General features: G+C 46.8%; 1 protein-coding gene across 4 annotated transcripts in view; it reads left to right on the forward strand.

Annotated features, from left to right (window-relative positions):
• Positions 1 to 24228, forward strand: part of FGFR3 (fibroblast growth factor receptor 3) — a 55617-nt gene extending 31389 nt beyond the window's left edge. Inside the window, exons 5-18 of one of the 4 annotated variants that reach the window (XM_055726532.1) lie at positions 2498 to 2667; positions 7270 to 7393; positions 7812 to 8002; positions 11331 to 11481; positions 15399 to 15586; positions 16496 to 16644; positions 16735 to 16856; positions 18097 to 18207; positions 18365 to 18555; positions 19928 to 20050; positions 21596 to 21666; positions 23094 to 23231; positions 23693 to 23798; positions 23884 to 24228. In XM_055726532.1, the coding sequence (XP_055582507.1) occupies positions 2498 to 2667; positions 7270 to 7393; positions 7812 to 8002; positions 11331 to 11481; positions 15399 to 15586; positions 16496 to 16644; positions 16735 to 16856; positions 18097 to 18207; positions 18365 to 18555; positions 19928 to 20050; positions 21596 to 21666; positions 23094 to 23231; positions 23693 to 23798; positions 23884 to 24048 (2000 nt within the window). In that variant the 3' untranslated portion in view covers positions 24049 to 24228. Of the gene's footprint in view, positions 1 to 2497; positions 2668 to 7269; positions 7394 to 7811; positions 8003 to 11330; positions 11482 to 12611; positions 12757 to 15398; positions 15587 to 16495; positions 16645 to 16734; positions 16857 to 18096; positions 18208 to 18364; positions 18556 to 19927; positions 20051 to 21595; positions 21667 to 23093; positions 23232 to 23692; positions 23799 to 23883 lie in introns of all 4 variants that reach the window. The other 3 variants (XM_055726536.1, XM_055726541.1, XM_055726545.1) reach the window with 3 other exon arrangements.
• Positions 24229 to 24920: the final 692 nt, after the last annotated feature.

A 24920-nucleotide genomic window follows, 5' to 3' on the forward strand; every position in this document is an offset into this window, starting at 1 on the left:
CAGCTGCCTTTCTTAGCATTGGTGGAGCGGGACTTCTCCATCCATGCCTGGCCTTTCCCTGAACTCTTCCCTGTAGCCCTGTTAACCTCCTGTAAAGTCTCCAGGAAATCAGGGTGTGTTGCCAAAATGAAGCGTTCAGCCAGAAAATAGCCAGTGCTTCAGAAACCAAGGACCAGATGTCTCCCAACATAGTTTCTGCAGCTCCCTCCTCTTCAGCCTTCCCAGCACCACCCCAGCTCTCCTCCTCCAGATTCACCCCCCTGCTGCTGCCTGGGCTTTTGCCCAGCCTTTACTTGGTTTCTGCCCTTCCCAAAGCATGCAATAGCAGCATCTTCCTTTATCATCAAGACCTACTCTTCCTTTAGGGGTTGCACCCACTTTTCTAACATTTTTTGGAATATTCCTCTTTTTTGTGCAGTTCTACCATTTTTCTAAGCTCGGCTGTTGGAGTGTAGGTGGCTACATGATGTCCTGCTTTAGCTCACCTTACCGTAGCATTTGAGGGCTCCTGGATGTGCTGTCGTTTCACAGCAAAATTTGTAGCCAGGGTTTTGCAGGAACATGGGAATTGCAGGGATTACTTCTTTTGCTTCTGTTTGTGCCAGCTGTACTCCTGCTCTGGTGCCATCCTGGCACGAAAAGGGCCTTAAGCAGTTTTGTTTAAAAAATGAGGCTTATGCAGCATGGGTGAGCACCACATCCCTCCAGTACGTGGAGCTGACCCTGACAGGCACCACAGTGTGTTGTCCCAGGCAATCTGAGGGCAAATGCAAGCACTCAGTACTGATTTCTCTCCCTGGGACCACATTACTGAGGCATCTACCTATATCTAGCTGCCCGGCTGCAGAGGTGGAAAAGCGATGAGACATGAGAGCGATGTGCCCAGTGGATGGCCTCCTGGATGTAGCTCCTGACATCCAGTTCCTCATGGCCAAATGGGCTTCACAAGTAGCCATGGAGAGAGGGGACCATGTAGAGAGTGTTAGCAGGTACTAAAAAATGGGTGGGTGCATGGATTGCCTTGGCTGAGCTATATGACCTTGCCTGCAAGGCCTTGGAGCTGAAATGCAGCAGGGAGCCTGCACAGAGGACACTGGCGAGTTAGACCAAGGTGGAGTCATCACTGACTTACCTGGAATTGCAAAGGGATGGGTGTCATGGAGCCAAACATGTTGAGGCTAAGTACATCAGGGAGCACTGAAGAAAGGGAGCAGCTCGAGTGCATCTCACAGGGATGCAACAAGAGGGAAAACTTTGTATACCCTTGTCGTGAAGGGGAGGGGGATTGCAGAGGCTTCAGGGTAGCACTGAGTTGGGGCTGTGATGCTGGGTGATGTTTCTGATCTTCATCACTGCTGTGGGAGTGGCCAGCAGCATGTTTTCCCCACATCTTTGGCGGCCGTTGTGCTCTCCAGGACAGTTCTTGAAGGACCAGCACCTTCCACTTGTCTTGGCCAGTAGCACATGGGTCTCTGCAACTGGTGGTTTTGGGTACTCCATGTCTGTGGATGCTTCCTTCCCATCTGGAGGAGATGCCAGTTAGGCTCTTCGGTCTCCTTTTTGCTATTTTGCAGCCCAAACGCTGTCTGCCCCCGTCTCCCTTTGGCTTTGGTGTGGAGCGCAGAGCTGGGGGTTTGGACGTGGCCCCTGGCATGGCAGGGAAGCACCCCACATGCAACTCGGCGGTGTTGCCTTAAGCAGAAATGAAAGCTTGGGAGGCTTTACAAAAAAATTTTCTTCTCAGTATGAATTTGCTGCTGCTGCCGCCTTAATTTGGAGCTAATATGTAATGTTTGTAACACAGCCAAGAAACATTGTTGCACTTGAGGCAGATTATAAAAAGTATCTCATGCTAACACTGGTGTTTTAAAAGTTATCCGTGTTCAAAGGTAACATGAATCTTTAAAACTAAAATCACTTGTACTTAAAGAACATAAACATGATAAACCAGTTTGACACTGGCTTTTTTTTTTTTTTTTTTTTTCCTTTCCTTCCCTTAAGGAGGCTGCACTACATTTGTGCTCACTGAGAAGCAACATTTTCCAATGCACTCAGCTAACACTTTTTCTCTGCTCCCTTGCTGGCCCATCAACTTTTTTTACAGTTCCAACATCTTTCTGCTGTTCGTGTTTCTTGGCTACTATTGTCCTGAAGGTACATCTGTCTCTTTTTACATGCTGAGGCCAGATTCTCATCCTGATCTGGAATAACTCTACCTGTTGATTTAAAAGCGGCTATTCCAGATTTATACTGGCATTACCGAGACAAGAACCTGGTCGTGAACCTTTCATCACAAACCTAAAATGCAAACACCCTGTCTATGTCTATGAGAGTCATTTAGCTGGAAAGTGTTTCTGCGTCATTTATCTTAAGTGCAGCAGGTAGCAATTTAACTGTCACTCTGCACATGCCAAAGCCTCCTCAAATGCATCTGCTCACCAGCTGATATCCTCAGCAGCAGAAAAGGGCCTGTTAAACTTGGTCTTCCCTTTCTTAGGTGTTCCCTTCTGGACCCGGCCAGATAAGATGGAGAAGAAGCTGCTGGCAGTTCCTGCTGCCAACACTGTTCGCTTCCGATGTCCTGCGGGTGGAAACCCAACTCCTTCCATCTACTGGCTGAAAAATGGCAAGGAGTTCAAAGGAGAGCATAGGATTGGGGGCATCAAGGTAAGGCCTTGGTCTGGATCTCTGTTTTTGTCAGGAGTTTTCTACCAACTGTAGAAAATTGTATTTCACAGTGAGTAACATGTAAGTACATGTAAGTGCACGATCCTGACTCTGGGAATGCAAGTGTTTCTTGTAGCCATAGTAATTGCTGGACATCGAAGTGTTAAAAAGAGCTTCTGTCCCTTGGGATTGAAGGCCAGTTCCCTCTGGGTTTGTCAGGGAGTAGGTAAAAATGAGGCTGGGTTTATGGTTGCATTGTGGACAGTGATGAGAAAGCAGGAGCAGAAACTTCTGTCTTGATTTCTGGAGATTAACCCAGTGCATTGAGACTTGTTAGACCAAGCCATACCTACTCCCAGCTTTCAAGGAAAACTGACTTGTCATCCTTTGAAGGTGTAGGAAGGACCTCACCAAAGAGCTGGGCTGTCGTGCTGGTGGTCATTAACATTCTCGTGGTATAAATCACTGACCCTTGGTCAAGTACTGGATTCCTTGTAGCCAGAGTAATGGCATCTGCTCCTTGGCTGCTTGCTTCTCCCTCCTTCCTTTCTACCATGAGGTGTTCTGGAAAATGCTCTGGCTTGTGTTTGTAGATAAAACTAAGGGATGCAAAAACCCACTGCACTCAAATGGCTTAATTAGCCAGAAGTTTCTGTGCTATATGATGAAATATGGCAGGATTTGAATAGGAAAGTCAGCTCTTCTCTGATTTTGTTGTTACTGCTTAGTCCCTTAGCTCCCGTAGTGAAGTCGCAGTCAGGCCCCTTTCTGGTTTTATGTGGGGAGAATAGAACTGGCAGCAGCTGATGATAACAAAATGAGTGTAGCAGGAAGTACTCGAGCAGCAGTTCTTGCCTGTGCTCTGCCAGCCCTGACGTATCCCTGGGCTGCTGCTGAGGAGAGAAGGTGATTTTTAGGAAGGCACCTTCATCAGTACTCTGAATAGCTGTGTGCTGATGCCTACCACATCTGTAGTGTTTTGAAAGGGAGCTAGGCATGCAAAACATGCCAGGCTCCAGAAACCAGCGAAGGATTCAGAAAAGCCTTCCCTCCCCACAGTTTTGGGCCGTTTCTTTCCTGTTAGCTCAGACCTGTTCCTGAAAGAGCCTTTTGTGATTGCTTCAGTGAAGCCTTTGAAGCTTCCTGCTCAGTCCTGTCCCTGCTCCAGCCTGGATGAGGCTGAGGACACGGTCAGGGTTGGATCTTGTGAAAAGTTAAGGAGCAAAAAGAAGTGGGGAAGTAACTCCTGTGGGTAAACAGCCTTTTCGGCAGGTAGCATTCCCAGAGCACAAGCATCTTTCACGAATTGCAGGCTGTGAGGATCATCATGAAGTGTTTTCAGGCTTGCGTGTGCCGTTCGAACGGCTTTTTACAAAACTATGTGACATCAGCTGTACTAAATTATGCTTGCAGAATAAAATCTAAAGCTGAAAGCAATTCCCCTACCCACTTCCCAGTGGTTTTAATCTATCCTTGAGTTTAAATTGACACATTTCATCCTCTGCAACATGGTAGTGAATCTTTGGCATCGCTGTGCTTTGTTTCTCTAGGGGCACCTTCCAGCAACAAGCTGATGCTTAAAAGAGCTATTGAAGGCAATGTCAGGCCAATTACAGCAAGATTGGTTTAAGCTCTCTATCTGTCTAGGTGTAGTTCTTTGTCCCTTTCTTGATATAAAGACATCTTTCTCTGTCTGTAATTTTCCTTCCCTTATTTGCTTGCTTTTGCTCTTGAGCTGTGGTTAGATGTAAGTAGTCTAAAGTAAATCTCATCCAATATAAATATACTGGTAGATATCAGCTGCAATTTGAACCAGAAAAAGAGATTGAAAACCTGCTCAGTATCTGATGTATTTAAGATTTAAATTCCCTGTTACAACTTAACTTCATAACAGGATTAGGCAGCTTGAAAAGAAAGGGCAAGATCCAGATCCAGCAGAGTTTGGTTGGCTGGCTTCATCTCGATCTCATCTTAACCCAGAAATCCGTGAGCTGGGAATGTTCTCATTTGTTTTCAGTGTGTGGAAGAGTTTAAATGTTGATTGTGAAAGCTCTGTGGTCAGCACATGCAAGCTGACCATTATTCCACTTCTGCCTCTCGCAAATGGCATTTAGAACTCCTGTGATTGCCTGGTGTAAAGCCTGCAAGAGGGAAGGGCGAGCACTGAAAACATGAAGTGCAGACTAACCTAGTGTTGTTACAGTTCATCCTTAACTAGTAAAGAAAAGAAATTCATATGACTTATCTTATGAAATTTCCCAAAGAGCATTAATGGTTAAATCCTTGTTGGAATCTCTAATATCATAAGCCTGTGTGTGTTAAATGACCCTAGAAGGGAAGATTGAGGGGAGGGGAGATAGAGGATTATGCCTTCCCCAGACCATTGCACTGACTTGCATACCAGTCAGGCAAACACAGACTAAGGTTCTAAGTGTGTCTGCAAATGTTTGTTTCACAAGGAGCCAAGAATGACAACACCAAATAAACCAGAGGGATTTCCAGTATCTCACTCACTTGATTAATGCCTGCACTAAGTCACTTCATGTTTCTAGTGTTTTATCAAGTGTGGCAACTATCCTAACTTGGGAACGTTCCTTTTTATTATCCTTTAAATCTAGATGCCTCTCTCAACCTGAAAAAAAAAGTAAATCTCATTGCTTCTAGAAGAGTTTCCAGACAAGTTCTGCCCCGTGAGTCTGTGCCCCCCAGGTTTTCCTCTCTGTTCAGAGTCCAAAGTCCCCATCATAAACCTGACAAAAAGAAGTGCTTTGAAAGTGCATCCTAAGTAAAACACCTAATTTGGACCTGATTTTATAATACAGGTCAGACTAGGGAGTTGCCCATGTTATCTGGAGCCCCATATCCTTTGAGTACCTCCTGGGGTTCCAGACACAAATACTTTGCAATGCCGAAAAGTGGATTAAAAGTCTTGAGACACAACTATGAGACAAGCTAGTTTGGAAATGAGCCACTGAGGAGCCACAAATTTGCACTGAAACTTCTTGCCAGTCTGGTATGTTCAGGTGAACTTGGGGTCCAGGCTCTCTGTTCTCTGTAATTGCCACACTGTCACAGAGATGCACCAAGTGGAATGTTGCTTTAAAGGTGTAATGTTGGTTCGGCATTCAGCTGCACCTGTGCTGTCCTGGGTGGGCAGAGGGTGCAGTCAGACCTGACCAGACATCTGCAACAACCGAGATCTCTGTTTAGGCACAGCATCCTATAACTTGAAATGGAAGGAAATGCTCTATTCAGCAGTCTCTGAAAAGTAGGGGTGCTCGGCAGTGCTTTTCTCAGGGATGCAGAGATCTACAAAGCTTTGTTAAAAATACTTTTGCTTGCTTATCTTGCAACTAAGCTGTCTAGTCCTATGACTTTAAGCCTTCCCTTTGCAAAATTCTGGCTTTAATTGCAACTTGGCCCCTTAAAGGGAACCATGTGGATGCAATTTATGTGTAGCAAAAGAGGTTAAATAACTTCATATTTGAGTTCACCTGCTGCAGCAAGAAACCTCCAGGAGCAATTACGCCCTTGTTTTCTCCATCAGCCCTTGACATTCTGTAGCGCAGTGTTATTGTAATCTCCTGCTTCTGTGTCCTTGGAGTCACCTTCTAAATGTTTAATAAAGTTAAATGTTTTGCTCTGGGAAGCAGAAGGCATCAAATTAATATCCAGAGATTTAGAGAGCTTTCATACAGTATGCATCCTGAAGTCATCTTTGTTACTGTTGATTGCTTTCTGTATTAATTCAAGATTTGCTTTCTATATCCATTATTTCCTTTATACTCATTAGAAACAAACGTTGTAGCTGGGATCACAGGGCAGCAGGTCAGGGTGGAGATGAGGGTTCTGCTTTCCCTTCTGCTACTGAACAGCCAGCAACTCTGGACATGAGCCACATCCAGAAAACCGACTAGTATAATACTTGGTGCCAAAAGAGAAGGGCTGACCAAGCATCCTACGGACCAGACTTGAGGCTGGGCATGTTTTCCTGTGTTTTTTACAGGGAATTTAGGGGACTAACTGTATTACAGACATTCATTTCTGTTCAGACAGATGCCATGACCTGTTGCTTCCATAGCACACATCTTTAAAATATCTCACAGATGGGGTAAGAAGTACAATTTTTATTGTTTATAGTCATCTTATGGGTTATATGTAGTAGTTGGTAAAGATCTGCAGATGGGAGTAAAATATTTTGAGTTGACAGAGTCTCTGTACCAGAGTGGTCTGGCAGAGGGGACCAGCAGACTGGAGTTACCTTAGCTGGTGCCTTCTGAAGTCATTACTCTAATGAGAGGTGCCACATGCAGCTGTCACCTGGTTTCATTATTGTTACTATTGTGGAAGCATCTACAAGTCCCTGTTGCAATCTCAGCATGTTACATTGTGTTGCACTGTTCCTGCATTGGTCTTAATTCCTTTTCACGTTAAGCCTTTAATGACCCTTGAAATGGGTCCTTGTGATTTTCAGGACTACTCTGGGCTCCATTCATGCTGGCCAAGTGTGCAGAAGGAAGCTCACTGGTTGTTCACTGATTTGAATGGTCTGGTGATGAGGGTACTTGACCATGAGCTTGATGGTTTGATCTCTTCTTCCAGTTGCGACACCAGCAGTGGAGCTTGGTGATGGAGAGTGTCGTGCCATCAGATCGAGGAAATTACACCTGTGTTGTGGAGAACAAATATGGAAACATTAGGCACACATACCAGCTTGACGTTTTAGGTGAGATTTCACTGTTTTCCCTCAACAGCTGATCTGTGGTGATGTTGAACAGGTGCATGGAGAGATATGGGAAGCAGGTTTCTTTCTCCAAGTACTGGATCACGTGTCCCCTAAAACCAACAAGCTTCCTTTCGGCCAACAATTCAGACTCATATTGGTGATCAATAAATTAGTTAGTTGGTCTATAGAGGGGCCAGAGAAGGACTGGCAGGGCTGAGAGGCCTCCTCCGTTCCCAGGTGGCTCTTCCCTGTTTGGCTTGAGAAGCGCTGGGGAGAGCAGTGGCCAGGACACCTGGAGGGACAATCCCAGTCTGCACCCTTCCTGCTGAAAAGCCAGCAGATGAAGTGTTCAGAGAAGAATCCTTGCTGGAAGAAGGACAAGGAAATTAGGATTTCCCTCTCTTTTTCTGTTTTTCAGAAAGGTCACCCCACCGACCAATCCTGCAGGCAGGGCTCCCTGCCAACCAGACCGTGGTGGTAGGGAGCAATGTGGAGTTTCATTGCAAGGTCTACAGTGATGCCCAGCCTCACATCCAGTGGCTGAAACACGTGGAAGTCAACGGCAGCAAATACGGACCCGATGGGACGCCCTATGTCACGGTGCTGAAGGTTGGTACATGCTCCTTCTTCTCACCCTCAGGGCAGTCCTTCTTTAAGCTTGTGCAGTGGAATACTCTGCTTTTTGGAGGGGGTACAGCAGAGATGCCCTAAAGTCAATGCTCCAGGCTCTTCTGTTTGCCAGAGATAACACAACTACTGTAGTGGCGCAGATAAGCAAAGTAGTTATAAGAGCTGAGGCAACTGTGAGAAATGCAGCATAATAAAAGGGCTGTCAGATTGCATTTGACCTAAAATTGTAAAAGTAACCCTTTTTTGCAGCTTCAGTAGAGGTATTTGCGGGGCTTATTAAAATAAAAGGTTCCCAACTAAAACACATTCTTTCGTTTTCCAAGTAATCACACTACAGCGTGCACGTACTAAATGATGCTGAACTACCAGCACCTGAGAGCCAAGATAGTCTTGTTCCAGCCACTAACATCTGTGAACATTGCTATTATCCATGCTCCGGAAAGTTTTTGGTTTTTTTTTTATTTAGCAAAATGTCACTTAGTAAGATTTGACTTTGCTAAAATGCTTTCTTGAAAGGGAACTTCCAGATTACAGCCAGAACAAAGCCAGCAGGTCTCGTTTCCCCTATGTAAACCTATGTAAACATAAATCACAGAGAACAGAGTGAAAATCATATTGGACTTTTAAAATATCTTTTTTTTTTCTTTCTTTCAATAATTCAAGGCATTCTGTGTTGGTTTTTATTAAAATATATAGGGCCAAATGGAGGTTTTCTGGTTCTGCATTTATAGCTGAAAGCAGATTTTGGCCCTGCAGTTTCACACTGAGGTTGTCCTGCACATGGACATTCCCCCAACACGTTCTGCTGCACACACCCTTCTTTTCGTATGAAGTTTTTTAAAAACAAACACTTATCAGACAGCATCTACGAAACTGCAACTCAGCCAGATACATGATAATAAAAGCCAGAGACCCTGGAAATAATTACACAGATTGAAATAACAGATTGGTTGGAAGAAATGGTTGGAGACAGTTCTTCAGGACTGGCAACACGTGCTTCTCCGAGTTGATAAAACTCTTTTATTTTCTCGCCGTCTCTCCAAATGTGTTTGAATTATGCATGTTTGAATTTCCCCCTGGTTTCACAGCCCAGTACCAAGCTCTGAATAGCTGGCTGTGTCACATGCCATCTAGTATAGTCTCCGAGCTCTGTGTGTGGTCCCCGTGGGATAAAGTGCTACCTTTTGGAAGTTTGCAGAGCCGCTGCGAACAGTGCCTTGTGTCACAAGCACAACCTCCCATTTTGCTGTGGCAAAGAACATGTAAATAGTCCGTATAAATAGTGTTTTAAAATTAAGTTGGAGCGACACCGGGGTGGCTAGGTAATTAGAATTGCCAAATACCTTCTCTTCTGTGGACAGCAAAGGCTCCGCATTCCTCGAAGGGGAGCACAGGCAAGCGTTTGAAAGCACAAGTTTTGTTTGGTTTTATTTTTTTGCTGAATAGGACCAGCACACGTCTATTTACTACTTCTGGTTAATCGGGAATGCTTTGAATTGTATTAATGCCGGCATCAGCACTGGGGCATGGAGCATTTCCATTTTGGGATGCATCTTTTGTGCGCCAGTACTGGGCCTCTGTGGAGCTGTGTCAGGCCCAGCTTTGCAGGGATTTTTTTTTTAATGTGTTTGTGCTTGTTTTTTAAAAATAAAGATCTGATAAAATGATCTTGCTATCATCTTGGGGCCAGTCTGTTGGCTTTACAGACTTCTTCCCCTCATGCCACACAGTGCTGTGCTCTGACCCAGCATCCTGGCGGTGCTGCTGGAGCAGGGTGCTGTTAACACCCTTCCCTGCCCACAGCTGCTTTAGAAAAGGCTCCCTCCTGCCCAGTGCCAAGGTGCCTGCAGGGAGATAAGGCTTTTTTATCAGCCTGCCCTTCCCTCCTGGTTTCAGGAGATTTTGTGGAGTGTAGGAGCTGCTATGGGGCAGTTAATATATGGGGAGTATCCTGGTCTCCATCGGGGCAAAGGGGACAGAGAGGTGCCCAGCACATGAAGTTCCCCCCTCAGATCTAAAGAAGGGGGGCAAACCCCACCCCAGTCCAGATGGATAAATTGAATGCTGTACTTTCAACCCATTTTTTAAACAGCCTGGCAAAACCAAGCCATCACCTGCATCAGTTCCTGAAAGCCTGGGCTAATTTGTGATCAAAGGAAACCTCTTTTTCTTTGCAGAAAAGCACTAAATGCATTCCAGTTACAGAGCGGGGGCTGGCAGCACTGTGCCCAAGCTTTGTCAAAGGCTAAATTGTATGTTCTGCATTGAAACATGCCCGGTTTAATTATAAACAAGGCAGCAACAGCAGGCAGGCACGTTTCCCCACTAGCTGGGACGGACAAACTTGCCAGCACATAATCCTTAGAGATGAGATCAGGTCAAAGCTGGTGGTGGTTGCCATCAGACGTGGACACTGGAGCTCCTCTCTGATACCACCTCGGGGTTCAGTTCCTAATAACCCGTCAGGTCTGGCCGCCCTGTTGGTTTTCATGGGCTGCAAGTCATATTGGCAGGATCAGGCCTTGCAGTCGAAGGCACTGAGGCTGAGCTGGAGACCGTAAGGCCAAAAATGAGAAGAGCAATTTTTTTATTTTCATTTCCAGAACTGAAGCTGATATTTTTTCTAGACAGTCCCTAGGCTACTTCTGAGGCCACCCAAAACAGTTGTGCATTTTCAACCAAAATAAAAACAACTGTTAAGGGAAAAAACTGATGTGCTGTTGTAGCAGCCTGGAATAAGAGAAATAAAACCCTTGCTTAAGAGTCTGAAGTTTGTTTGATTTATATGCACCACTTTATTTAGTAAAGAAGAGGCTCCTATAAGCAGTGGAAAAAATTACAGCTAATTTCTGAAAGGCAAAGTCAGCAGCGAGTTTCAGACCGCCACTGCTTACATTTTGTTTCCAAATTCTATTTTGGAATCTGATAATTGAAACAGTATTTGCTGAGCCGGGTTGCAAACACAAATCTATGTTTAAGCCGTTTCTCTGGTGCTCCTGTCTGCAGAGTTATTAGGAAACTGTAGGGCCTTTGGCTGCTGTCAGATGGAGAAGTGGGAAACTGGTCTGTTTTAAAGGAGAAATTGCATGTGTGAAGGGAAGGGAGTTCATTTGCACATGGTTTGGGGGCCAAATGCAACTTCTTTTCTTCACCCAGGCCCTGGGTTAGGTCTCTCACCACGGGGTGAGCCGGGGATGTTGCCACAGCCAAAAAGGGAATAGCCGTGAACAGTCAATCCTAGCTGATGTAGGTGCGATGGAGGTATTGTTTGGTTTACTGAAGTTCAGGTTTCTGTCTGTTCCTGCAGTCTTGGATCAGTAAAAACGCTGAAGCCGATGCTAACCTAAATCTGTTCAATGTGACAGAACAAGATGAAGGAGAATATCTGTGTAGAGCCAACAATTTCGTAGGCATAGCCGAAAAACCCTTTTGGCTCCACATTCGCAAACCAAAACCAGGTAAACCACAGACTCTGTCCCAAGGCCCTGGCAACTGCAAGAATGAGCTATAACATTTTAAAGAAGCTAGTGATTAAAATTACTATTCATTTTGTATTATACCCTGTCAACTGACGCTGAATGGCTTTATCTTATTTTCTTGCTAATTTTTTTTTTACGAGAATGTAACGCCTATACAGCAATTGCCATGGAAAAATTCCCACAATAAAATGACTGTCAAATTTTGCTATCAATTCTTCACACTTTTATTCCTCTCCCTTCGTTACAATTGAGTGCTGATAACAGAATTGCATGTTAATGACCTGTGATGTTCAAAGCTCCGGAAAACCAAGCCGTTTTAAGATTTTCACCCATAAACCTGATACAATCAGTTCTGTCCCTTGGCGAAGTAATGGAGAAATAGATGTCAGCATTGGCTCATGCAAGCAAACACATTAAATAGAAAGCAGCAGCAACCTCATGGGCTCTGGAGTTTGACTCCAGCCCGGAGCGTTTGGCTGCTGTGTTGCTCAGTGCCACTGCAGGGAAGTTCTTTGCAGGCACCTTCTTGTTACCGGCCTAAGTTACACTACAGTATCGAGGGCTGGGTAATCAATGTATAGCTTTGAGAAGTCCACTTTGAAAACATTCTGAAAAATTCTAAAACTGTGTATTTTCCGATGAACTAAGGAACCAAAATATTTGTATATTCCTCTGATCAGCACTTGAGTCTTTCTCCACTACATCTCCCCTCCTTTCTTTCCATCTTTCCTCTTTTACCATCTTTCTTCCCACCCCCCCACCCCACCCCACCCCACCCCACCCCACCCCACCCCCCACCTCGTGCTCACCCTACTAACCCAAGGTCAGTCATATTGTGGGGGCAATTTTTCATTTGGATGCTTTTGCTTGCATGCTTCTTTAGTGGGACAGAGTAAGAACCTGGTGAAGGGAGCTTTTTTTTGCTTTTGACTACAGGTTGCAGAGGGGAATGAGTAAATAAATATGGAAGATGGGCCATTGGAAAATAAAAAACAACCCACCTTAATCTGCTTTTGAAATTTGCCTGTGGTGTCCTCACACTTGCTGGGAATGTGGCTTATTCTCTGTTTTCCCTCTTTCTATATGTGTGTGTTTTTTTTTCCCCATAGACGGCAGGTGTTAACACAACGGATAAGGAGCTAGAGATTCTGTACTTGCGAAATGTTACTTTTGAGGATGCTGGGGAATATACTTGTCTCGCAGGGAATTCTATTGGGTTCTCACATCACTCTGCTTGGCTGACGGTGCTACCAGGTATTTCCTTCTGTGCTGGCCTCTCCCTCCCTCTCCAGGGTGCCTTGACAATTTGCTTTAGAAATGCCAAGTTCCTGCAGTCCACCCCTTGCTTGGAAGCGGGGGCGTTATCCAGGGAGGGCTCTCCTCTGGGATTTGCTGCAGACCTCTGTTGCATACTCACAGCTGACACTTTGCATTGCATCTCAGGATAAAAATTATTTACTGCAGTAAGCAAATAAAATGCCCAGTATCTTTTTTGATCTAGATAACAGGAAGGTGTTCACAGCCTCTCCTGACTGTTAAGCGCCAAAATCAGGAGATTTTTCTTCTTACACTGCCAGTGGGAGAAGAAAACCTTTGCAGCAGATGATCCAGGGCGCTTGAATTGGACATGGACTGTGGATCATCTTACGGTGAAAGCTTTCTGTCTAAGCTCATACCTTAGCCTAAAATTAGATACATAAGTTCTTGGTGTGAGTACACCCGTCCCTGCCTGTAGCATGGTTTCCACTTCACAGATGAACAGGCCAAGATAGCGATCTCACACAGAAGGTCGAGGAGAGTCATCTGTAGATAGAGCCCAGGAGTTCTGGCTCCCAGGGGCATTGCATGCCGCCTGCTCCAGCTGGGATTGATGAAGGCTGCAGTGGCCTTGAAACCAGTGGCCAGAATGACCTCAGTTTTGTGGTGCTTCCATGTGCAAAGCTCTCATTGACAATGAAGCCACCACAGAATATGCAACAGAGGAGCTTGCTCTCCAAAAGAGGGGAATGAGGCTCTGCTGTCCCTTCACCTACAGAATCTGCCTCTGGCTACAGGGCAGCCTTGAGCACAGTCCAGGAAAGCACCAGCAATATTCATATTGAATCTTATGGGTGCTGTGCCTTGCAGTGTAGGAACAGACCAGGAGTATGTTCAGTAGACCCTTACTGCAAGGGCACCCAAAATACTATACACCCGACTTTGGCTCACTCAGTTGTAGACCACATTTGGGTCCATCTTGCAACACATCCATCTCAGGATGTGTTTAGGAACTGGAAACTTTGGCATTTCTAATATTGACTTTATCTGTGCGGATGGTTCGGATGTAGTCACTTTTACTGGGGCTGAAGAAGGTCTCCATGCCCAACCCTGCTGCCAGTGGGATCTGCTGGTCTTTTCTCTGTTCATTTGCCAGCTCTGTAATAGCTGATCTGATCCTGTTTCTGCTTCTGCCATCCACTGGACGAAAGAAATCATTTCCTTTGGTTAGAAGACTGTTATTTTGAGTATCTCTGTCTCATCTGACTGTTAACACTGCTTTTATAATGTTTGAACTCACACCTCTTTTTAAGCAAAGAATAAGCAGGAGAAAAACCACCAAAAAAACTGAAGTGGAACTTTATATTGAAGTCAGATGCAGTGGAGGACAGTCGCCTGTGCAGCAGCAGGCGCTGAAGCACTGCCCACAGGGAGGCTGTGGGATACAGCCCACCTGGGGAACCTCTGCTTGTTAAATGCTGTCCACGCTATGAGAGAGGTGTGTGAAGCAGAGGCCAAGATGGTGCGAGCCAAGGCAGCAAGAGCTGTGGCACCAACCATAATGCCCAATCCTGGGAGATCTGGTAACCCTTCCTCGCAGGAGGAGATGGCCGCTTGGCAGGATCTGGCCCTGCAGGGCTGGCACACAGGCTGATGCAGCCCCCAGTGTCACCATCAGCCTTTTCCCCGTGTTCCCTGGGACACAGCCACCAAAGACCAGACTCGGAGCCTGCTGCTGCCAGGGGAAAGCTCCCGCTGCTTGCCAAAGACACTGCTTTGGGGCAGCAGTGATGTACACAAGCCATTAGCGAGCTAACCTCACCAGCATGACTTCATTATAAAGTTTCTCACTGCTGACTGTTCCTCTGATGCCAGCACACCTTTGGGGAACAGAAGACCAGTCCCACCGTGACCCTGTCCTCTGGTCTACGTGCCTGTCCTGAAAGGAACAAGGGGAGAAACACAGCTGAGCTTTGGTGGTCCCCAGAAAGTCATGCTAGCAGGTAGCCACTGCTGATGGGCTCATGCCATTACCCTCCCAACGCTGCCATCTCTCTGGGCCAGACCTTCAGCCTCTTCCCAGGAGAACTAAGTTTTATGAAATAATTCTTCAAATTGCTCTTATGAAGCTTTTTCTCTTGTGTGATGCCTTACCCCTGCGTGCCCCTCAAGCCCCTTGGTCCCTCAGGGCAGTCACTGGTCCAGTGGAAATCTTTGCTGGAGAAGCCGAATTGGCAAAGTGCAGCAAACCCCAGTCCTGCAGCCTTTGCACATACAAGGCATCCAGGTATGTGGTGTGGATGTGCAGGGAAAGCAAAATCTGGGTCAGAGGGACAGCACGCACACATGAAGATGCCTTCAGCCTAGAGCAGTGGTTTTCAGCCCGTGAGCTGAAGTTAGAAATCCCAGGGCTGCGTCAGCAGGCAGTAAGGTTACCCCCAAAAAGGCAGACTGAACGGATGTTTTAGCTGCAGCCACAGGTAGAAAACCACTGGCCTAGGAGGGTGCCCTTACTGAAGTTACTCAGCAGATTGGCATAGCTGAGCAAGTTCTCCTCAAATTCTTTGCACTGCACGTGTGTAGTTGTGTGCAGGCAGCTACCTGCCCAGTCCTGACTGCCATCTCTTGTCACCCCGCAGCGGAGGAGCTCATGGAAATGGATGATTCAGGCTCAGTGTACACTGGCGTTCTCAGTTACGGCACTGGCTTTGGTCTCTTCGTTGTGGTGCTGATCAGTGTGACTATCTACAAGATGAAAATGCCAAACAAAAAAGCCATGAACACCCCCACTGTACAGAAAGTCTCCAAATTTCCACTCAAGAGACAGGTAACAGAAAGTAGATACAAGATTCCTATTCCCCCCTATGGCCATCCCCCTTTCCCCCTGCCCCTGCTTTGAAATTTTCTCTCTAGGTGAGAAGCTCTACCAGAAAATCATTGCCCAAGAGGGACATAAGTTGGCTGCAGTCTAGGATTTTAAACCCGTTATTCATTTGTTCCTGTTCCAGTGGAGCAGTAGGTGGTGGCAGCTGGCTCTGGTTCATGAGCAGCTCCCAGGCAGCCACATTTCTGTTGCCCCTGTCTGAGGGGGGTGGCAGTGCAGCTATGGATGATGCAGAAAGCACGTCTTGCAGGGCAGCAGTTTAGTCGAGGCTCCCTGGTGGAGCAGGGATTTGGGGAGCAAGAAGATGTTCAGTTGTGCCCTGCTTTCACAGAGGTCACTGAACCCAGAGCAATTCTCATGGAGGTGGGAGAGGGTCCTCTTCCTCTGTGCCATTAGAGATGCTCTGCTGCGCGTAATTGCAGAGAGGCAGGAGCAAAAGGCACCACGTGAAACCACGTGGCGGAGGATACAGATTTTATGGCTTTGGCTGCAAGCTTGTGGTGGGCATCTGCAGTGCAAGAACAGAAGTCACTCCATAGGCTGTAAGTGCTGTGGAGATGCACACGGAACAAATGTACAGATTATATACCTGCTGCCTGCTGGAGGGCACTGGCTGACCTGTCGCTTCTTTCCACCAGCTGAAACCCTGACCACCGGTGCTTAGATCAGTGCATTTCTGCAAGGATGGGAGGAGAGGAGAGAGAGGTGGAGGGTGTGGGAGACTGCCCATTTAGAAATCACTGGAAAGATGTCAGTGGGCAAAGATAGCTCAAACCCCCTCAGTGATCCATTTCAGGCGCTGCCTGCCCTGGGAATACAGTTGGCAATAACACTTCATTTGCTCTACCCAAGCAGGTGTCGTTGGAGTCCAACTCTTCCATGAATTCCAACACGCCCCTGGTCCGGATTACACGTCTCTCTTCCAGCGATGGGCCGATGCTGGCCAATGTCTCTGAGCTGGAACTGCCTCCGGATCCCAAGTGGGAATTGGCACGCTCTCGGTCAGTCAAAACTACGGGTTGGGGTCTCTGTGCCTGCAGTAGTGTCGCCACCCCGGTACCCACTCATGTGCCTGCTTGTTCTCCCTTCAGCCTGACCTTGGGAAAACCGCTCGGTGAGGGGTGTTTTGGCCAAGTGGTGATGGCAGAAGCGATTGGGATTGATAAGGACAAGCCAAACAAAGCCATCACGGTTGCTGTCAAGATGTTAAAAGGTATGGGGAGTCCACAGAGGACAGAACAGCATGCCGCGCTAGGATTTCCTCTCCTTGCCTCTCTTTTAAGTCTTTTGTACAAACAGATTCAACAGAAGAAAGCAAGAACAACCTTTCTTCCCCTTCACCCACATAGCCTGGGGGTGAGGGCTGTCTCCTTGGAGAGCACAAAAAGTGCAAATCCCATCAGGAAGAGGGCCTGGGAATTAACCCAGTTCTCTGCCAAGGGGTAATAGCATCCCTGAGAAGAAGGGGAACCCCCTTCACTTCTAGCCAGCTCTGTGAATCAGCCCACTCCTTAGCCCTCCCATAGCAAGTGCTGCCTGTTCTAGCAAAAGCTTGTGCAACAAGCTTAGGTGGAGCTTGCAGAAATCCACTTGAGAGACTCCTTGAGGAGCTTGTTAATTGAAGAAACTTGATCCCAAACTCCTGAGAGGTTAAAGGGAGGCCAAAAATGGGGGAGTCGCTGGGCACCTCTGGATGAGTCTCTGCTTCACATCCTTCTACTCCACACAGCAACTGGACAGCACACAGACAAAATCACCCTGAGGAATTCAGCTGGGGCAAGCAGGGCAGATGTTCCAGCAGTGAGCAGCCCAGGGTTAAGGTTACATGGGGTGACACTTTTAAAAAATAGGATTTCTTATCAGAAAAGGATGTTTACTTTACATTTCCTTCAGTCCATTCTGAAGCTGGTTTTGGGAGCAGGAACATTTACATCTTCCCAAACCAAAGCATTCATTTGGGGAGGCGTCTCCCTATTTTTCTACTTTTTTAGAAAAGTAGAAAAGATGCACATAGCTTTCGTAGAAAAATTGCAGTTCTCCTTGCAAAAAGTACATTGCTTCCTGTAACCCCTCTCCTAGCTCTGACCTTCCACCATCCTTAACTCATTGCCCCTGGAGACGAGGGAGGGAAACAATCAGAAAATCAAAACGATCCCAAGTGCCAAAACTGACTGTTTTGCTTAACTTACCAGGATGTAACAGGTGAGGGGTTTATTGATTTCCATATGGGCATTTATCTTTATCTCCATTTATTTGGGGGTTTATCTTTTTTTTGGTGATACTAGGTTTTGGTTTTATTTTGATTCTTCTTCCCAAAGTGGAATAAAAACTAATACTGCCATATTTTGAGTACTGTTTCCACCAAATGACTATGCAGCAGTTTTATTAACCACTTGCCAAAATACTGATACTCTTCCTGACATTTTTTTCCTTTCCTGTCTTGCTTTCTGCAGATGATGCCACAGACAAGGACCTTTCTGATCTGGTCTCTGAGATGGAAATGATGAAAATGATTGGGAAGCATAAAAACATTATTAACCTCCTTGGTGCCTGCACACAGGATGGTATGTAGCAAAGCAGCCTGGTGCTCACAGGGCCGTGGGAGGCTCAGGTTTGACTGTCCCTTCCATGCAATTGCTTACTGGCTGCCCAAAATGTCCCAGACTGGGTTTCAGTGGTTGGCTGTTCCTCTGCTGGATGCTGATGTGCTCTTACTTGCAGGACCACTCTACGTGTTGGTGGAATATGCATCAAAGGGGAATTTGCGGGAATACCTCAGGGCACGTCGCCCACCTGGCATGGACTATTCCTTCGACACCTGCAAGCTGCCTGAAGAGCAGCTGACATTTAAAGACCTGGTTTCCTGCGCCTACCAGGTGGCCCGGGGCATGGAGTACTTGGCATCTCAGAAGGTGAGCTGAGAAACCTCATTTGGAAGAAGTGTCAGTCAGACCCATGTTTTGGAAAGCACGCAATGTTCGGTATGTGTGGTGTGCAGGACAACCTCAGGCAAAACGTTGCAGGCTTCTCCCTTTAGAGACCAGAATTTTTGATATGAAGTATCTCGAGTTTTTTACTGGAGGCTTCATCTGTATGCAGAAGTTCCCGTATGCTGGCTGCATCCATGTGCCATGCAGCTGTACAGCCCTTGCTGTCACCTGCAGGCCCGTTAGCATCCCCAAAAGGCGTATGAAAGCACAAGCAACCCAGACCTTGGTGCCTGTCTTCACCACGCTCGTAAAGGTAACTTTCACATGTGCCATCCTGAGGCTCAGGCAGCAGCGGTCATGGTGAGCATCACACCAAGTTGTGAGCTTCCACCATGGGAGATGTTACGTTAGACAGCAGTCAGGAGCTGCTGAACCCTTGTTCCCCCCATCTTCCTTCTGAGATGGCTAAAGATGCAGAGCACTCACAAGGAAGCTGAGATCCTGGGTGTAGCTCATGCATTTGCAGCTCTCACCAGCACACGTAGGCTTGGTAGGAGCGGACCTGGCAGTGCATTTGGCTCCGTGCGTGGCCACGCCTAGGATGCTCCTTGGGGAGCATTCTGCTGACACTGAGCCAGCTGCTGCATTTTCTTACATCATGGCATGGGACTAGTCCTGATTTACCCTGGCATCAGCAAGTGGAGAATCAGGCTTTGGGTTCACGAAACTGTGCACCAGCCGGCGTGACCTCTTTTTGCGGGCAGGGAGCGCAGCGGCAAGAGCAATTTCCACTTCACATGTCAGACATGTTCATCCTGTGGCTGCAGCTCAGGGTGGATGGTTCATGGTGGCTTTAAACTGCTTTCTGCACAGCGCAGGCTAATTGAGCTGCTTTCTTAGGTAACAGCTATGATGCTGGGCATCAGACTAGGTGACCTTTAAAGGTCCCTTCCAACCCAAACTGTTCTATGATTCTGTGTGTGGTGGATGTACTGGGGGCGTCTTCATTTGAGGATTTTTTTCCCTTCAAACGTGAGCCAGAAAGACAGCTTCACATTCCAGTAAGCGCCCACAGAAAAGGAGGTTTGGCTTTCTTGTCTGTGTATCCCCTTTGGAGAGAAAAGCCACGTGGCTGTGTCAGCGCTGAGGCTGCCGATTAGGTGTTGCTAAGAGGTGGCTCCCACCAAGTATGCATGATGGGGCAGTGACACAGAAAGCGAGGAGTTAAGCAGTGCCCACAGCTTTATGAGCTTGGGAGTCAATGAAACAGCAGCTCATAAACCACGTGGTGCTGTTGGTTCCAGGCGCAAGCAGCTAACAAGCCCTTATTTATTGACTTGCTCACCTTTCACAGTGCATTCATCGCGACTTGGCAGCCAGGAACGTGTTAGTCACTGAAGACAATGTGATGAAAATTGCTGATTTTGGCCTCGCTAGAGACGTTCACAACATCGACTATTACAAGAAAACCACCAATGTAAGTACAGGGCTGCCAAGCACATGCAGTTCTCCTTCTGGCAGGGAACTCGGTCATCCATGCAGCAAGTGGCCCTTGTCCCACATCTCACTTTCTAGAGGGGCTTAGGAGGAAGAAATCTGTCGGTGGCCTCATCTAGTGAGGGACTGTAGATATGCTGGTCCCAGACTCCACCCACCATCTGTTTTCTTCCTGACAGATACTGCTGCTGCTTGCAGCTGGTTGTGAGGTCTCATCTCTGGCCAAACTAAGAGAAACTGAGGTTTTTACCACAGGGGCATGGAGCCCTTTCCAGTCTGCTCCACTACTGTTCATAAGGTCCCAAGGAGCCAACTTCTGTCCCACCAGAGGCCTTGGCAGAGGAATGTCACTTTTTGTATACCTGAGCTACCTGGCTTTCATGCATTTCACTCTTTTTTACAACTGAGGTCCTTGACTCCAAGGGTGAGAAGATGGTCCAAGACAAGGGCTGAGTCCCAGCATCGTTTATACTTTCCGTAGAGATGAATTTACAAGTGAAGGGCTGGAGAGAGGTGTTGAGCTCTGAGCAAAAGCCACAACTACCACAGAGTGCGGAGATGGTGGTCAAAGAGGTTGAGGGCATAACAGAACGTTAAGGACCTTGCAACTGCAAGGGGTCTAAATGTCCACCGTGCCCATACCGATCCTTTGCAATATCATATCAGAAATCTTTTCTTAATTGCTGGGATTTCTTAATCATAAATTAATAAAAATTCTTGGGGAATTTTAATCACAGATCAGATGGATTTTCCCTGTTTCAGGACAGCTGGGAGCATAATCCCATTTGTGTATCCTGCCTATGTCCTATCTCTGGTTGTTTCTCCCAGTGAGACAATGGGTCAGAAGAGGACAAAGTCCCCCCCACAGCCAAATTATGCCTCAGACACAAACTACTCCTTTCAGATTCCCTCCAGGGGCCAAGCAAAGCCCCAAAGAATTATGATTAATCTAGTCTTTCTCATCTCATATTTCTCACATGTGACAGCCCATGTTTATGACCCTGATGTAGGATGTTCCCCTGGAAACCTGGGATCAGGCCTCCTCCTTTAGCCTCCAGCAGGATCAGGATTTGTTTATTAGAGGATGTGGCCCTTGCCTTCACTCTTGGAAGTTTCCCTTCAAGTTCAGCCTAAGCCAGGTTTGGGCTTGGAGTCAACTGCTTCTTCCAACCAAAGAGCTGGAAAGTGGTGTCCCATGCTCTGCTGCAGAGCTAGCTGCGTTACGAGCAGTTGAGGCTGTTCCCATGCAAAGCTATAGATGTGCTGATACATTAAACCTGCCTTGGCAGTGAAATACAGTCCTCTGCAGAGAGCGTTTGCTGCAAAGATTGTCAGCAAAGATCCAGGGATCAAATGTTTTAATCTGTTTATATGTGACCACTACAGCTTTGCGCAGTGACCGGGAAGGCAGATGTGGTTGTTAATGAAAATGTTTCAAACTGGATTAGAACAGAAGATTCAGATGGTGCCCTGTTGGCTGGGGGAATATGCTGATGGGATGTTCCCATTGTCTTCCTAATTACAGGGTCGGCTGCCTGTGAAATGGATGGCTCCAGAAGCCTTGTTTGACCGGGTCTATACTCACCAAAGCGATGTGTAAGCATACCCGCACTTCTAAAAAAAATTTGAAATGACAGGGAAATCAACACCTATAGTATCTTAAAGACAAGCATACTGCTAAGCGTGAGCAGGGCTCATTCACTGCTGGGGTGCCTGGGGATGCAAAAGCAAATTGAATCAATTCCAAGCTGCAGCTTTGCACATGTGGTTTTATTTTACCATTATCTAGTTGCTTTCATCTGAGGATCTCTAGTGAGCTTCTGGAAAATTATTGGAAGGCAGGCAGGTATTTCTTGTCCGGTTTATAGACGAGGTGATTCGTCCTGCCATCAAAAATACTTGTGCAAAAAAAACTCCATGCAAAAAAAGTTACCCTCAGCTTCCTCCGCATTTCACCCCAGACAGTTACGCTTCATTGAGTACGTGGGATGAGATACTCTGCTGTTGGTAGAGTTGATCGGAGAATATTCAACAAATATATTCTTGGATTAACTTTGCTGCTTCATTTATTTCCTTTATTTTTCCTAATCCTGCCTTGTCCATTGTAGTGCCTCAGCATGGTAAGCACACAGCAGAGCCCACCTTAGGTGTAAATCTGTATCGCATCTGAACTTTGCTGGGGCTGAAGTAGCTCAGCATGTGCACTGCCTTTTTTATTTCAGTATCTGGTCAATAATGGCATTTTTACAGTAATTCAGCAGCCAGCCTGCCTGCTCCCCAAAGCTCACTGCTTGCAGTTGGATGAATGAATCTTTTCTATTTCTGTATTTTTCACATACTTTGGCTTTTATTGATCTTAAATCATAGTTTCCATGCTTAGGTAATGCTGCAGCAGGCGTGACAGATAAATCAAAGCTAGAGAACAGGAGAGTGAGCGTGCGTGAAAGCAAAACGGAGACAGATAATCCCTGTTTTTAAAAAGAAAATGAAGAAGGCAAAAGATATTTTCTAAAAAGAGGACTTCTAACCATAGCACAGCTGCGGGACTGGAGTGTGTAACATCAGTGCTCCGCTGATTTTTGTTGGGGTATTTTTCTCTCGGCTTGGCCAGTGAAACGAGTGTTGTAACAAGCAAGTTTTGGTATCAGCTTGCACAATTAGTGGCCTGTGGTTCCAAGCCTGCAATTCAGTGAAGCTGTGCATGAATAATTTGATTTGTTCCATTCAGTGGAGCTGGTGGAAGACCTAACAAAGAGCTGGGGGTGATAGATGGGCTGTCACCTATCTGATTAAATGCTCATTTCAATTTCAGACTTGGTGCCTGGGATTTCTTTGCTATTGAGTTGGATCAGCAGAGATCTCCAAGTAACTAGTAAAAATGGCCTAGGCAATTAGTCATGCTATTGATGACTTTGTTAGCTATGCATGGCTGCACAGAAATAAAGCCAAGTAGGGGGGAGGGGATATGGGGGGGCCTGTAAAAAAAACTCATTGAATTTTAAAGATCTTTCTTTGGTTTCCAGCTGGTCTTTTGGAGTGCTACTATGGGAGATCTTCACTTTGGGAGGGTCTCCGTACCCAGGAATTCCTGTTGAGGAACTCTTCAAACTCTTGAAGGAAGGCCACCGGATGGACAAACCTGCAAACTGCACCCATGATTTGTGAGTGTGTGGTGGGGGCTGACCTCGCCCTGCTCCCCCTTCCCTCTGCAGCCAGATAACCACCCAGGCTGTGGTTTGGGCTGTTGGGGCATCCCCACTGTGAGACTGTGCGGCCATCTCCCGGTAGGCTTGGCAACCCCAACTCCTCTGGCTCAGCCCATGACTGCTGAGCAGTATAACGTGCCTGCCCTTGTTTAGTCGGTGGTGTCTGGGGGTGTAGCTCTGGTGTTTTGTCTTTAGGACAGGTCCTCCTCCTGCTTTGAGAGCACAGACATGCATGAGATGATGACCAGTAATGAGGAGCGTGGCTCCACAAAACCCTCCTCCTGCTCGCTGTAGCTGGCTGTGCACTGAGGCCACCATGGCTGAAGTTGCATTGGCCGTAGCTGTTCTCTCAGGCAATTTGGGAGTGGGTGGACACCACTTAGCCCCACCATGGATGACAGTCCCCTTTCCTGCAGGTACATGATCATGCGGGAGTGCTGGCACGCCGTCCCCTCACAACGGCCCACCTTCAAGCAGCTGGTGGAAGACCTGGACAGGGTCCTCACTGTGACATCCACTGATGTGAGTGTGGTGGGGTGGGTGCGGGAGGGCTTGCTTGGTCCCTGGTGTGAGGCAGCCAGCACTGATGGGTCTATTGCCCCGGCAGGAGTACCTGGACCTCTCAGTGCCCTTTGAGCAGTACTCACCAGCTGGCCAGGACACCCACAGCACCTGCTCCTCGGGGGATGACTCCGTTTTTGCACATGACCTGCTGCCTGACGAGCCCTGCCTGCCCAAGCACCCCCCGTGCAATGGCGTCATCCGGACGTGAGGACCCCCCAGGCGGACAGGTGGACAGATGGATGGATGGACAGACAGGCAGCATGCCCATGGAGGTGCGAATGTGGGGCGCCGAGGACGAAACCGTAGTGAAGGATCTTCCAGTGGAACTGTGTGGTGGTGCCTGGAGATTTGTGTTGTTGTCAAGCTGTTCAGGGTAAAAAAAAACAACCCACAAACCAACAATTTTTTTTTTTTTCTCCCATTTGCTGTATAAAAAGTCAAGAAGCACTGTTTGGCCTGAAGGAACTAATCTCTTGCCAAGATGATCTATCATCTATGACTTTTTTTTGGTTTATTTTTCATTTTGGGTTGGGGTTTTTTTTTGGTTTGTTTTTTTTTTACTAAGCAGAATGTTGAACCTGGGGGATGCTGACCTCCCAGCTCCGTGCTTGCATTTCGAGTGCCAGAGTAGCCGTTCTGTGCCTGCAATACGAAGAAGACAAAAAAAAATAATCTTCCTTTTTTAAAAAAAAACAAAAAACACAAACAAGAAAAGTGTAAAGAATGTAGAAATTCTTTGCTTATGCAATCTGTATATGAACCTTTTTGGTGGAGCTGAAAAGCCACGTTGCCTGCAGGGATTCATATATTTATAAAAATATCTATATTTTTGTTGTCGTCGTTTTTATAGCTTCATGATCACACTACCCAGCTACACAGAAGGAATCCTTTTTGGAAGAAGAATTAAAAATCAAGTAAAATGCAAATCGTGATGGAGAAATGAAAAAAAAATAAAAATAAAAAAGAGTCGATCAAGTCCTCTGAAAGGGCAGTGCTTTGGCCAGGCTTGGCAGCCACCAGCCCTTGCGCTGGGCTGGGAGCGATGGGGCCGTGCCAAGATAGGAGCAGACCCTGGGGCAG

Source organism: Falco cherrug, chromosome 1, assembly GCF_023634085.1.
Source record: "Falco cherrug isolate bFalChe1 chromosome 1, bFalChe1.pri, whole genome shotgun sequence".
In the NCBI taxonomy this organism is placed as follows: domain Eukaryota; kingdom Metazoa; phylum Chordata; class Aves; order Falconiformes; family Falconidae; genus Falco; species Falco cherrug.